Here is a 15,200-nt window from a genome sequence, read left to right on the forward strand (position 1 = left end):
AAATACTTACTGAGAGAACAAAGTCCTTGACCGAACTATGAACTTGAATACATATTCCAGAGCTTTTAGCGTTCTTAATATAGGATCACACTGTTCTCCTCTGCTTGAAATATCCAAATAAGTCTTCAAAACTGCCATTAATTTCCTGAAATCAGGACAACATGTTACACAAATGGAAAACTATCTTTGCCAAATTAGATTTCTAAGTAGTGCAAGTGGCAAATATATGTAATATATGTTGTAACATGGCAAATTATTATTATTATTTTGGAATTCAAATGCAAGTATTACACAGCATAACTATTCAATATTATTTCTATCTTTCATGCAAGATGATTCTGGAGGGCAGCCATAATTATTGCATATTAAATAATATTTAAGAAGAGGGTTAGGAACTCTTTGAACCAAATAATTTACATAGGACCGCTATAAATATATTTCTAGTTTTTTGTTGCATGGAGAATATTTTTGCCAGGATTAGAATGATCCATGGAGAATCAGTGTAGAAGAAGTGAAGAAGAAATTCCCTTGTTCCTTTTGTAAGAAATAAGAAAATTCAAAAATAAAATGTAGGTGAAGAGAATAGTATATTATAGCATTAAGAAGATAGTTGCTCTATAGACATTTGCTATCTTGATGTAATCCTGCTGTAAATATATTTTCTTATGCATTTGCTCATTTTTAAATATGTACGTGCAATCAATTACATCCTCCTGTTTCAAGTAATGCCACCCCTATTTCCTCCAGGAATTGGAATGTATACCAAAGTGATCAATTAGGAGGACAATAGGAGAAGAGATAATAAAAGATAAACATTGCCCTAACTTCCTTGATCAATTGAAGTTAGATTTTGTTTTTCAAAGCATCTCCTTAAGTTTAATCTTGGCACATTGTGATTTTAAGTTATAACCAGACTTTTACTTTGCATAGGTGAATATGTTAGAGATGCATATAATCATGATGTTGTTCTAAGATGGCTGGAGAGATGTTGGCAAAATATGTGATGGATGGTCTTTGGGAGATGTTGAAGGAGATGATGTGGTCTCCATAAGGCGTTTCGGATTAGCTCTGCTCAGTTACTGGACCCGATGTAGGAGGGGCATGGGGGGCATCGGGATAGAAAAACTATAAAATGTCATGTTCTGAAATCTCAAGGTGTGTTTCTTGGCTCAAACCTCATGTTGAGATAAGCTAAGATCCTACCGCTCTTTGCAAACAGCTTTTTTCCCCCTTTTGGATGCTTTGATTTAAGCTTACAAATAAAATCTCTGTGTTTTCACCTATCCAAGTTCTTGTTATCTAGAGTCATTTCCAACACTTTCTCTTCTACATGCATCAAACAGCAGGATAGAATATGATTTAGGGGATTCACATATTGACTTCCTCATCAGAATTGTTATATACTTACTTGTAGGCTAAAGTTGCACTGAAATGTTGCTGTATATAAGCCTCCAGTACAGTATTGAAATGCTGAAATTTTCTATCTGCAATGAGTCCTATTACATAAATCTGTAACACATCAACAGAATAAGGGTTTTCATTTGTAAATTTTCACTTGGAATTTGTTTTTAAAGTAAGAGGGGAGAGGGGTTCCTTCTTTATGGACTCCACTGAATTCAGAGTATTGGTGACATTTAGTGTCTAATTAATTACTTGTTCCTATTCCAGATTGCTTACTTTGGCAAAGCACTTGGAAAGGATAAGTGCAGATATTTTCATGCAAAGAAATAAAGAAAGAAACAAGAGCCTGTGAGCTCTTCTGTATAAAAAAAAAAACAGATGGAGTTTTGATTATACTCTTGTGGCTGCCATCTTGATTTTTGGAGCACACCAAGCAGAAATTTGTGAGAGGGGAAGCTTCTTATGTTGGTTGTGGCTCTCTACCTCAGTAGATAGAGATTTAAAGCTTGCACAGGAAATGGATATAATGCAATTGCCAACACAGATATGGAAAAAAAAAGCTATATACTGCAGTGAATTGAATATTTTTTCAATTCCCAATCAAAAATGCACACAAAAATGAATGGACTTGCTAAGATTAGCCCAAAATTGAACCTTTATTTGAGAAGCAAGCATTCAAATATGTCATATAGAAATATTTGCAGTTTTAAACATATATATGTTTAAAAATACTAAGAAAAAATGTATGGGTTTATTTTATCTTTAAATATATATTATGGAATGTATTTAAATGTGCACATTGAGGAGAGTTGTACTGCAAACTTCCAAATATTTGGGGAAGCTGGAAACAATAGGTGTAGATTTTTCAGATTCACATGGGGAAAAAATCACAACATGGAGCATACATGAGATTCTACCTAACATTGATTTATTAATATCTAAACATGTGAGACTCCAATATGGACTTAATTAATAACTATCTCCTGAAATAGATAATTCTGATGTTTCTAGTTCCACATAATGCAGTGAGACTTCCTACTTTAGTTTACCCTCAATGCAAGGAGGCTAATTATAGCATGGATGAGAAGTGAAGCCATCATGCTCATGTTTCTAAAAAAAAAATGCAGAATGCTAGAAAAGAGCTTAATTGATTGAAAGAGTTGATACAGTAATCCTTACCAAAGCATCAAAGACAAGAATGTCATATGCGTCACTGTAAGAATGTTCCATCATGATATTAAATAGGGCATCTAAAGTATCCTGGAGGAACTACAGAATGGGAGAGTGGGAATGAAAAGAACAAGCAAATATGTTAATAGGTTTGGCACTATGACAGGATAAAAATTCTTTGAAAAATATTTTGATTTGTCTAAGCAGAAAACATCCCACCTAGCCCCAGAGAAAGTGTTTCAAACCTCAAAGAATTCATCCTGATAGCCCTGTCACCTGGAGCTTCACAATGTCTTTGAAGATTTATTTTCATCAGAGCACACATTTAAGTCCAACAAGCACAGCCACAATTATCATGTTGTATTTAATGCTAAGTTTAGCATCTTAGCTGTGAATTATCAAAAGGAGACAACAGCACGTCTCCTTAACATTTCTAAAGCCCATAGCAGTTGTTTTTAACAGTGAGTAACTGTGAATGTTCAGTAATACTGTTCCCTTCCCAAAACGGATGAATTTTATAACCAAGTATTGTGTCAGTTTGGTGTGATGGTTAAGGCATCAGGCTAGAAAATAGCAGACTGGGAGTTTTAGTTCTGCCTTAGGCATGAAGCCAGCAATCTTGGGCCAGTTACTTTCTTTTAGTTCTAGGAAGGAGACAATGGCAAACCATTTCTGAAAAAAATTGGCAAGAAAACTGCAGGGACTTGTCCAAACAATCTCAGAGAATAGGAGGTCATTGAATGGAAGGGGAGAAAATGCCCCTTGAAACACAACAGCAGGAAATGATACATCACTCTCTTATCTCTCTGTATTCTACACTATTATCCATATTCCTAGCCAAATAGGGAAAGAAAAATGAAAATAAAATGAACATTCCTCTATCCTTCCCTATAAGTTCAGTTACTTTCTTCACCTGGTTATAAGACGCTTCAATGTTAGGGACAAATTTGCTTGATATTATTCATCATTATCCCTTAGGTCCATCAATAGGGCATATAATTTAATTTAAATCTGATAATACCTGGGAATCTATGATGGGATATAGGTGCTTTATTCTACTATACATCCTGGATCCACTTGAATATTCTGCATGGGAAAACAAGTGTCATTTGTACTGCTTAGAAACTTTAATATACCCCTCGCCTTTTTCAAATGTTGTGAATGTCCCAAGCAGCTTAGTTACTTGTCTTTCCAATGAAAACAATGGCCAAATAAGTAGGATGTTTGGGAAAACCCAAAATAATTTGTATTTTTTCATAACTGATTAATTTTAATACCATAGCTGGAAAAAATACTACTGTACCACTTATAAAGGACAAACTAGACCAAATTCAGAAAAAAATGGTTGTCAGTGTGAATGACTTCTTAAACAAGAGAAAATCATGAATGATCAATCTGTCACTGTCAATCCTGTTGACCTTTTGCTACCTATGGAATTAGGATTAAATATCAATCCATATGAACACGGGGGTAGAAGGTATTCTTGTCCTTATGAGCCTTATGAACGGCTGCATCTGTTCAGCCATTTTGTGCTGAATAAAGTGGGTTTTTAATCTAGCAGGATTTTTTTTTCAAAATTGCTAGGAAGTGTGATTTATGGCAACTGCAGAATATTTATCTGGTCAGCACTAGCTTGGGGACTCATCCCAATATATAGAAGATGGAAGTGACTTAAAACTTAATTAAATTAGGTTGTTCCACATTATAAAGGAAGGACTCAACCACATTTGGGGGATAGCTACCAAGAGATTAAGAAGTCTAGAAACTAAAAACCTCTTAGCAAGAGTAAAAGATGTTGATATATTTAACCTACAAAACAGATGAATGGAGGGGGTAAAAATATGAAAATAGTCACCAAATATCTGAAAAGTTGTCTAACAAAAGAACAAATTGATTTATTCTCTATTATCCAAGAGGCCCGAACCCAAACCAATGGGTTACAACTCCAAGGGAGCATGTTTAGGACTGATATGAGAAGAAATTTCAGCATATAACAGCTTTCAGTCCTTGGACAACTGCCACAAAGTAATTAGGTTCTCTTTTGTGGAAATTTTCAGGGGCTGGATGGTCATTTGTCAAAAAATATTCTTAGGGATCCTGCACTGAGCAGGGGGTTAAAATAGGTAGCCTCTAGGATCCTGTTCAACTCCATGATCTGTTGAGTCTATGAATTTTGGGGACTGCCTGTTGTCCCTCTCAAGTAGGCCTTGAGGCATGATGATGATTAAGAGGTAAATTGATGTTTGTTTAAAATAAGACATTGTGAGTAATTTATGAAGTCCAAACTTGCTATCTAAACAAAAGGACTTATATTACCTAATATTTCTAAACATTCATTAAAATGTTAAATGTTTGAAATATTAATTTTTAGGGTCAGAAATAAGCATTTAAGTGCACAGATATAAGAGCCACTGTAGAATAATCTGGCCCAATTTAGTTTGTTGTCATCTGGCAGACTGCATAAAGAAAAACAGAGATTAATCAGCTTGTTCTGTTCCTTGGTGATCATGCAGTTTCTCCTCTTGGAAAGGAACTATCCATTAAGAGCCTGAATTTTTAAATTCTTTGCAGCATTATAACTTTTGCTTTAACGTCACATAAAGAATTCAACCATGACAGCAACAGATTTTGCCACTGACTCAAATATTTTCCAAACAAAACTATTATATTCATGTAACAGAGAAGGGAATGATCACTGAATGGCTTTTATTATCCTTGCAACCATGAGAACATTTTCGGTTTGTTTTTTGTTTTATTTGTACTAACAAAGGCAAGCTGTCTTTCCACCCTGCCTTGATATTGTGCTTACTATGAGTTAATCATGCATTAAAGACTAAAGTCTTGAATCAGGGGATCTGTGATTGTTACAAATGGGCATGCCTAGCATTTTTATAAGTTTGGGGAATGCTAAAACAGCAGCTCACTGATTCTACTTTAATCAAGGTGAATGTCCCCAAAGAATACTTGCATAAAGCTTCTGATCAAGAGAAAATGAGTTATGTTTGCTTTATCACATTAATGCTACTGCTTCTCCAAACAGTATTTTGCACACAGTTACTTTCTTCACTGGGAAAATGGTGCTCAAAATGAGGACAAGGAGCATGGAGATGGCTCTTTTGAGGTAAAGTATGGCTCACTTCCTAGTTTACTAAATCAAATTTAAACCACTTGCAATAACTGGGTGGCCCAATTCAGCATGAAGGCTTTAGAAAGCAGAAAGCATGGAGATACAATACGTTGGAATAAGAAAACTGCAGAATCGTTCATTCTTAAACTATGCATCTGACTGCAGAATGTATCTGGATAGTTATGGTTCTATTGCCCAACATAAGATATAAACGTTCTGATCTAGGACCAAGGGTGGGATGCTACCGGCTCTACCCGGTTCTATAGAGCAAAACGTAATCACCGAACCAGTAGTAACGCTGGTTGAATCCCATCCCTGTCGAGGACTTTACAAGGCAGGTTATCTGCAGTAGATTATGCAATTTTATAAAATTGTTCCAGTTCTGGTTTGGTTAGTACTAGATTGAGTAAGCAGGTGAATACTGTAGAATTCTGGGTTGTTGGTGTTATTATTTAAACCAACTTGTGATCTTGAAATACTACTCTATTCCTGTGTGTGTTGTAATTCTTCCAGACTCACTGAATTTAGTTCTTTTAGAAGTTTCATAAAGCAAGCAGCAGAAAAAATCATGTCTATTTCATTTGATCAATTGCAAAGATCCAACAGATAACAGTTAAGAAAAATAAACTGCATCTAGCTCATCCAATCCAATCTTGATAATAAAAGTTAGACTAGTCTCTTATTCTCTATCCATTTATTGGTCTATCTGACATTCTCTAACAGTATCAAAAAGAAGGGAGGGGGCAAGGGAGAGTTAAGAGAATATTGCGATTGGAACAAAGGATGGGAAAATATGTCTAATCCCTCATTTAATCTGCAATGATTTATATCATACATTCCTTAACCTAAACCGATATAGATGTACTGCTCTCTTTCTCCCACCATCTCTTAATATAAAACCAAATTTCTAAGCACCTTTTTACTCAACTTAAAAGGAACTCACAGCTCTGAGCTATAATCATTCACAGCTAATTCCAATTGTTAAAATGCAAGTTAATATTCCTGGATTCAAGTACTCCATATTGAGAAACAGAATCAGCATTAAAAGTTAAAACTAAAAATCCAATAGAAACTGTAAAAAAAAAAATCTTAGAGGCTAATAGGTGTGTAAAATGTATCTAAAGTCCTAGGTGATAAATTTGAGGTACCAGACATATAATGCAAGCATATATTTACAGACATTTTCTTATTTATTGAATAAGACCCTTCTACTCTTTCAAAAATACGCATACCATACCTATGAATATATGCATGGTAATTTAAATAATTGTCCCTTGCTGTTCCTGGTTTTGGAAAAATTTTACATGCTGCCAGACAGATGGCTCTTCAGTGATTTTCTTTAGTTATTGAAAGCATGGTGGGAGAATCTAGTGGAATTAATATAACCCTTTCTAGCATTACTGATTACTTTCCCCCTCACAATTTGGCCTGCTGCCTCTTCAGATGCTATGGGGCCTTCATCAGGCCTGGCTGAAATATAGTGCCCACCTTCAAAAGCTCTCTAGAAAATGTTTTAGGCCAGCATTTTCATATTACATTACAGGAAGCACGCCAAACTCAGAATTATGTATATATACATATTATACCTATGATTTGTAAAGAGGGATAAGGCCTGAAAAAAAATGAAGTTTCCTGAGAACAAGAGTAAAACTAGTTAGAGAGATGCCACCTGTCCAGAGTTTGCAAAAATGGAAAGAAATAAGGAAATAATTAATCATGGTTAACTCTAATTAACACTGATGTGCTAAACCAATCACAAACAGGAACACTTTCTTGAAAAAAAGGAAGTAGGAATCCAATCTTCATATGTGAAGATGTATGCAATTAATTCCCCCCTCCCTCTCTCTCTCCCTCCCAATTCCTGCCTTGCAAACATTGGATGGGGACATCTTGTATTGTTTCCTGCTATTCCCAAACTATATAAGAGAGATATGGGCAGTTTAGAAATATGAAATATAAATACATAAATAACAAAAAAGACTTTTTTTTTCTTACAACACTTCTGTCCCATTCTCAGAAAAAAGTCCTGGCAGTTTTGTTGGCAAGGGTCTTTTCAAAACTGGTTTGCCACTGCCTCCTTGCTAGGGCTGAGAGAAAGTGACTGGTCCAAGGTCACTTCAATTTCTAAGTGACAGTTCTAGTATTGCTTGCATGAATTTTGGAAGGAATTGGGGAAATGTAACTTCTTTATTCAGTGAGGAAGCAAGGGACAACACAGTGGTTGGGTTTATACAGCATGTTACTTCACAACTTACTTTCTTTGGTTTTAGCTTAGTATATTGTGGTAATGTGATAACTGACATTTAATTATCATGGCTTATTGTGAGAATCAGTATACAGTATATTGTTGCAATATATTGAATAAACCATGTCATTAAAACCAGCCTAGTGTCTAATGTGAATAATACAAATCCTTGGGTCCAGGAAATAGTATTTTGCTCCCCCAGATGTATGGGAAAACTATTGTGCGTAATTTCTTAGTTAGTATTCAGCATGCTTCCCATAAATCTATACATTGAGATTAGAGCAAACACATGCACCATTCAATACATCTACAAAATTACAGCTAGAGATTTTCTTCAATAATCAACAAACCTAAAAAATAGTTAACTGCCCAAAACAGAATAAAAGGCAGAGGAAAAAACAGGGAAAAAGAAAGACATGAACAACAAAAAAGAATGTATATAACTTCTCTTTCTCTCTATCTCTATCATCTCTCTATCTCTCTATCATCTATCTCTATCATCTTTCTAGCTCTCTAAGATCATTAGCTCTCTAGCTATCTATTGAGCTAGCTATCTAGCTGGCTAGCTACCTATCTAGCTACCTATCTTTATCCACTCTAACAAAAGATACAGAATTTTCCAGAGTCCCTTGAAACAACACTGAAGAATTAACACCAGCAGTTACAAAAGGATGAGCTTTTGATTGCAAATGAAAACTATTCTGGTATGTGGGATAATCTATCTTAGAAAAAATAGTGCTCAGATATTTATCCTATGCACGGTATATAAAAAAACCCTGGCTTTACCTCTTAAATCTGGCACAGAAGAAAAGGCATTTTCTCCACTGAACTTGAAAGTGGACATTTGAGCATGATAGAATAGAAACCCCGTATAATTCAACCTATTCCACATCTGCTGCCTGAAGTAGTTTTTTTAACTTAGCTAACAATTAAATCACCTCGGAAAATCTTTATCGTGTATTCAGTTCTTGGCACCTACAGAAAACAATAAATACACACAAATATCTCGAAGTTTTCACCAAACTGTAATACAATAATATTTGAAGAAGAGCAATACTTCAGATCCTGCATAAAAATGACAACCCTTAAGAATCAAAGTTACAATTATGAAAGTTGTAAAACTTTGCTGCTGATTCATAGCATCTGTTTTCACAGAAAGCCCTTGCTGAAAGAAGATATACCTTTACAATTTCTTCACCATCCACGATCTTCAATTTTTCTAAGTTTTCCTTCAAGAGCTCAGGTTTCATTCGCCACTTCAAAAGGCCCAGTAAACCCACTACAGAAAAGAGGAGGAATATATTCATGTTCAAAAAGAAACAGAATACCTTTCAAGTATAATATAGAATAGTTAGCTTTTTTTTTTACCATTTTGAGTTAGCTTAGTTGAGCAAATGAGAGTTGAAATGGCAAAGGAATCTCTTGAGCTTATAGAGAGCCCTCCGACAATGCTTGCACTCCGACTTAAGGTTGAGAGTTTAGGCTCTACTTGGCTGCGGGTTGAAGGGAAACTCAAGTACATGTTGACATCTTCCATTTTCTTACTATCACCCTTGAAAACAAAGCATTAATGAGATTCACTGACTTCAGATGATATTAACAGAACTTCTATGATTTTGCTGTACTCTTCCAAGTACAAAACCCTGCTTCCACAAAACCACACATTTCTACATGATAAGCCAGCCACATGTTTAAAAAACTGAAATGAGACATGAGCAAGCATAGGTTTGCAGTTGATAAAGAAAGTGAAAGTACCAAGTCCTTGCACATATTGGAACAGTAGGCTAATGATAAACACTCGTATATCTTCATCCTGGGCCAATCAATATCAATAGGATTCTTTCCAGGTACCTGGATGCTATCAGGAATTAGAGAGAGGGGGTAGCCGTTATCTCAACCCTGGCAAAACTTGGTAGCTGTGGATTTTAACTCCACCCCCTGCCTTTAGTCCTATCCCTAATTCTTCCTGAGTGTGCACTTTCCAAATCAAAATTGGTGTACAAATTGATGTGTCTGTGAGAGAGAGTCCTCTTCAATTCACAGCTCTGCTTGAAGAACAGGTGGCAGCTGTAGCTAGGAATGGTAGGGTGCACTTTGTGCAAGTTCAGCCTATATACTAATTGTGCTTCTTTCTGGATCGGGAGAACTTGTTCATGGTAACTCATACTGTATACCATTTGGATTATTGAAATTCACTCTACATGAGGTTGCTCAACATCACTGTTGAGAAATGGGCTCAATATAAATGATTTAAATAAATAAAATTATACATTTTAACATAGTCAAGTTATGTAGATAAAGGGGCTTTTCTGTAATGGATTTTCAATGTTTTGCTATATTAAAGTGGAATTACTTTGAAAAAAGTGAGAAACTGCAAGGTTTCTATTTAAAGGCCTAAATAGATTACAGCCAGGTTAAATGAAAGACCATGCATTAAACTACTCCACTGGCATATCCCTTCTGCATTTGACTCGAAGTAAGCCTTCCGTACAAAAGGGATTAAACAATCATAAAATAAAATAAAGTCATACTGTGTAGATTAAGGTAAAGCAATTAATTAATCTAAGTTATCACTTTCTTTTAAAATGCCCAAATTGGCCTTTAATGCCAGGATCATACTTAAAATTAGACAAGAGAATAAATAGGCAGCAAATGTAAGTAGTACATTATATATATATATATATATATATATATATATATATATATATATATATATATATATATATATATATATTTTCTTAAGTTTTCGCAGGTACTTACATGTATGGCATTCAGCTTTGTTCGGGTATTTTCCCACGTCATTGTAGTTGTGCTTTTAAAGTTGTAGCAACGTTGCTACAACTTTAAAAGCACAACTACAATGATGTGGGAAAATACCCGAACAAAGCTGAACGCCATATGTGTGTGTGTGTTTGTGTGTGTATGTGTGTGGCTATTTGGTGCTAGCCTCGTGCTTTGTTAGAATGTTTTTTTCTCTTCATCCTACATTATTATATATATTATATATATTAATATATATATAGCATTGTTTTGGGATCTGTTTTCCCCAGGTAAGTTTCCTTCTCTTCAAGGAAACCTTGAAAATGCCCATTAATAAATTATTTTCCAAAGCCAAACCACTCTGCTTACATTCATGTTTATGGGCAATAGACTCTCGGGCTATGTGGAGCAGCAATGTTTTTCTTAGTATGGTTGAGTCTACTCTAGCTGCTGGACTAAGCTACTTCAAATCAATGCCTCAGCATGTTCTGCCTTTGTACCCTCTATTAAAAGCATCAAGGCAGGGCATTTTGCTTTGAAGAAAAGTCAGTCAAAAGCAAAGAGCTGATTCAGTGCAGCCTAGAAGCTTCCTTATGACACGCAGAAACTGGACACCACTTTGCTCAAAGTGAAACACTTCTCTCCCTTTTTTTTATATGGTGTGTCAAGAGTATTCTGTAGAAAGTAATCAGTTGCCAATCCACTGAAGCTGAAGGCATGACAGTTGTAGTTCCTCTGAAGGGATAAATGATGCAAGCATCAGAAAATTGAGCTAGTTGCTAGCTGTGTTTGAGGATAGCTGGAATTCTTTTTTTCCAGAATAAACATCAGTGGCCATGTTTGCACCTGCCTTGCATGTGCTTGCCGTTTACAGACAAACAAATTCAATCTCTCATACCAAGCCATGGGATGAATGCACTCTGAATTGCACTCTGAATTATCTTCTTATGGAGGGAGAAATCAAAGCCAGTGATTTAAATCCCATCTTTAGCATTTAGACAGAAAGTGGATATAAAAGAGGCTTTTCCAACAATTGAATGAAAATTATGGAATATTCCCTAATAAACATTGATAGCACTAGCTCTGCTGGTCAATATTTTATTTTGCAAGACTTTCAGTAATGAATGATCACCATTTATTATTGGCTTCCTCAACAAAACTATTTTACCATGATATTTTTTCCAAAATAAAACTAGGTTTCCTATTCCTATAATTAAAGTCTATAATGGAATACCCTTTCCCCTTGAGATCCAGTTGGCCCTACAATTTTAACTTTCCAGAAAGTTGTAAAAAGGTGGCCTTTCTCCCAAATATTGGGATAGGGCTTAAAAGACAAAATAGGTAAATTGATCTACTGTAAGCTGCAAAGGTGAACTTTTCTCTCATACTTCCAAATCAATTCTCTTTGCCAAGTATATCAACCAGCTAAATATGTAGCCCACAGAAGGGTCAACATCATCTTCAGGAGTTAATAGAAAAGTCTCATGATCCTGGATTTGCTCAAGATAAACCATGGTTTGTGTATTGATTTGTACAACAAAGACACTGAGACTTAAATCCATGGTTTTCTCAGCTCCCAGCATTTCCAACATTAAACATCATATTCTGCTGACTTAAGAGAACATCATTTGAAAAACAGTAAGCTACTGAGTTTTGGAGAAGGCTTGTAAATATTTGCATGATGGAACATTATGGTACTCTAAATCTGTGGTGGGATTCAAAAATTTTTATTACTGGTTCTGTGGGTGTGGCTTGGTGGGCGTGGCAGGGGAAGGATACTGTAAAATCTCCAGTCAGAGGTGGTATTTGCCGGTTCTCCAAACTACTCAAAATTTCCTCTACCGGTTCTCCAGAACTGGTCAGAACCTGCTGAATACCACCTCTGCTCTAAATACAGTATAAGTCAGAGAAGTCTGAAGAACTGTGAGAGTAAAAATAAGTTCATACACTGCACATTGTTTGACACTGTACCACACAACAAACAAAATTCAGACAACGCATATTATGTCAAAACAACTTTTCTTAGAACGCACTACAATATTTTGATAGCCTAATAAAAAGTTGGAATAAAAACTGGACTCAGCAACACCAAATTAATGCAATAAGATAACATAGTAAGAGTGTACCTTTAAAACCACCAGTTCATGAATGCCATCAAGCAGAGTTGTCCCGTCTTCCTTCATTAATTTTACATAGGCCATTGCAAAGTTCTTTTCTCCTTTGTCTTTAGCTGAATAACCCAGAATTTGGTGTTAATAGTTTTTACCAACTTATTTAATTTTACATATTGAAACCAAGGAACAAAAGAGGTTACTTACACTCCAAAGATGACCGATGTCTAAACATAAAACGCAAATGAATTCTTTGCATATCCTCAATGGGTAAGGCTACCTATTTAAAGAAATGGCATTTGAAATAAATGGCAACTCAAGTTAAATAATAACATCAATGTAAGAAGGATGGAGAAAAATGTTACAGTTTTGAAACAGGACTGTCAATATTAATCCATAGAAATAGATGTCAATCCTGAAGCTGGCTAGATGGTGGCCATCTTACTATTCTACTGGGGTTTTTCTTTCTTCAAAGCTTCAATGCTGACAGAGACTAGAGCTGAGGGATAGGGAGAGTGTGTAGATACCTGGGATGCTCCAACCAAAACAACATTGTTTCCCCTGGGAACCAAAGTCATGTGTGCAGATGGTTGGGAGGTGGAAAATAAGGTCATCCCACATCTGGACTGTGTGCTGATTGGACCATGTGACTGATGCAAAATAAGTCTGCCAAAATAACAGACTTGTTATTTTTATCGGTGACAACTCTTGGGTACAATGATTTTTCAATGTTTGTATTTTATCATATATCTTAGATTTTTTTTAGTAAGTATAAATCACTACTTATCTGAATATGGCTTGGAAGGATTTTTACATTTCATAATGAACTCATATTTTGGCTATAACTAATGTAGTCTTAAATTTATTATCACAATTTGGACCGGATATCCATTGTTAAGGAAGTCAGTCATTAAGTGAGTTGGCCTAATTTTACAACCATTTTCTTGCTGATTCATTAAGTGAATCACAAGGTTATTAAGTGAATCCGGTCTTCCCCCGCGACTTTGTTTGTAGGCAGCTGGCTGGAAAAGTCACAAATGATCCCGGGACACTGCAACCCATCATGCAAACATGCTGCTTTCCATGCTCCTGAACGTTGATCATGTGACTGCTCAGACACTGAGACAGTCATAAGTGTGAGGATCAGTCATAAATCACTTTTTTCAGTGCCATTGTAACTTTGAATAGTCACTAAATGAATGATTGTAAGTTGTGTTTCATTTGTGATTATATATCTCCATCTCAGATTTGCCACTGGAAACTACCATATAACTCATGAATTTTGCTTTGTTGTTAAGTTCCAACACCATATATTACCTTCTAATAAAAATATTACATTTGCTGCTCTTTTAACAGAGGATGACTGGGCCGGGCTGAAAACTAGATCAGGCTAGATGATCCAAAAGCTATTTAAGGAGAATATAAATGTTTCACTATAAACTTAACTTACATTTCTATCATAAGGGATCACTTACAAAATTATTCTTACTTGGGACCCAGAAGTCTTTGAAGTCACAGGAAATGGACTGGCTTTACTCTTCTTGAAGATATTTTAATATGTTCTCTATAGTGTTGTCGTTAACAGAAACAGGTTTCCAATACACTTTCTGAATAGCTAACAGTCATCTGAAGCTATTTGTATCACATGTTTCTTACAATTTGCTTATTACCCATTATATATAAAACTACAGTAATGTCCACTACTTTATTCACCTGAAATTAGGATATTTATTCACCTGAAATTAGGATCAGTTCTGCATTTTATTAATTTTTTCAACTTTTTATATCACATCCATATTTTATGTTATATTATATTGTACTGCCCTACTGAAATAAAACATATTTATGGAAAACTATAGAATTATAATTATTGCTTTCATTTCCATGTAGTCCATCTTGTAGGATTCAAGCAAGTTAACCGAATAGTTCTTAGCTAAAATTATTTTTATGCATACATAAACATTCTGTAATTTGGATTTTTTTAGCTCTGTTTCTCAGAGGTCATCATTTAGCAAAATCAGCAATATTAATAAGTTGTCTTAAGATTTTAAACAGACAGATCTCTGGTCCTTGTCATACCTTTAATGTCTCCATCCAACGGGGTTGTTTGACTTGATAGTAGACAACTGACTTGTATTCATTCACAGGCTTATCTCCAGCCCCTAAGCAAATCACATTCTGTCCAAAACACAAAAATAAAAGGAGATGCTACTTCCTAGTTCTTATGATTGTACCATTTTCATCACAAATACATTTTTTCATTCATAACTGTTATAATCCTTCAGATTAGTTTCTTATTCCAGAAAGGGAGAGGTATATAATTTAAACATGTATTGTACAGTCTATAGCAGGAATGTCAAACTCAAGGGCCGTGTGGTGACCTGGA

General features: G+C 35.3%; 1 protein-coding gene across 1 annotated transcript in view; it reads right to left on the reverse strand.

Moving 5' to 3' along the window:
* Window positions 1–15,200, reverse strand: part of DOCK2 (dedicator of cytokinesis 2) — a 316,367-nt gene that overhangs the window by 254,555 nt on the left and 46,612 nt on the right. The window contains exons 15-22 of the mRNA XM_026688575.2: window positions 14,894–14,992; window positions 13,022–13,094; window positions 12,830–12,933; window positions 9,312–9,495; window positions 9,125–9,222; window positions 2,581–2,670; window positions 1,409–1,509; window positions 11–145 (exon numbers count right to left, since the gene is read on the reverse strand). Coding sequence (XP_026544360.2) covers window positions 11–145; window positions 1,409–1,509; window positions 2,581–2,670; window positions 9,125–9,222; window positions 9,312–9,495; window positions 12,830–12,933; window positions 13,022–13,094; window positions 14,894–14,992 — 884 coding nt within the window. The remainder of the gene's footprint in view (window positions 1–10; window positions 146–1,408; window positions 1,510–2,580; window positions 2,671–9,124; window positions 9,223–9,311; window positions 9,496–12,829; window positions 12,934–13,021; window positions 13,095–14,893; window positions 14,993–15,200) is intronic.

The sequence above is a fragment of the Notechis scutatus genome, chromosome 2, assembly GCF_049901735.1.
Source record: "Notechis scutatus isolate UNSWTSFEM ecotype Mainland chromosome 2, rNotScu1.2, whole genome shotgun sequence".
Taxonomy (NCBI): domain Eukaryota; kingdom Metazoa; phylum Chordata; class Lepidosauria; order Squamata; family Elapidae; genus Notechis; species Notechis scutatus.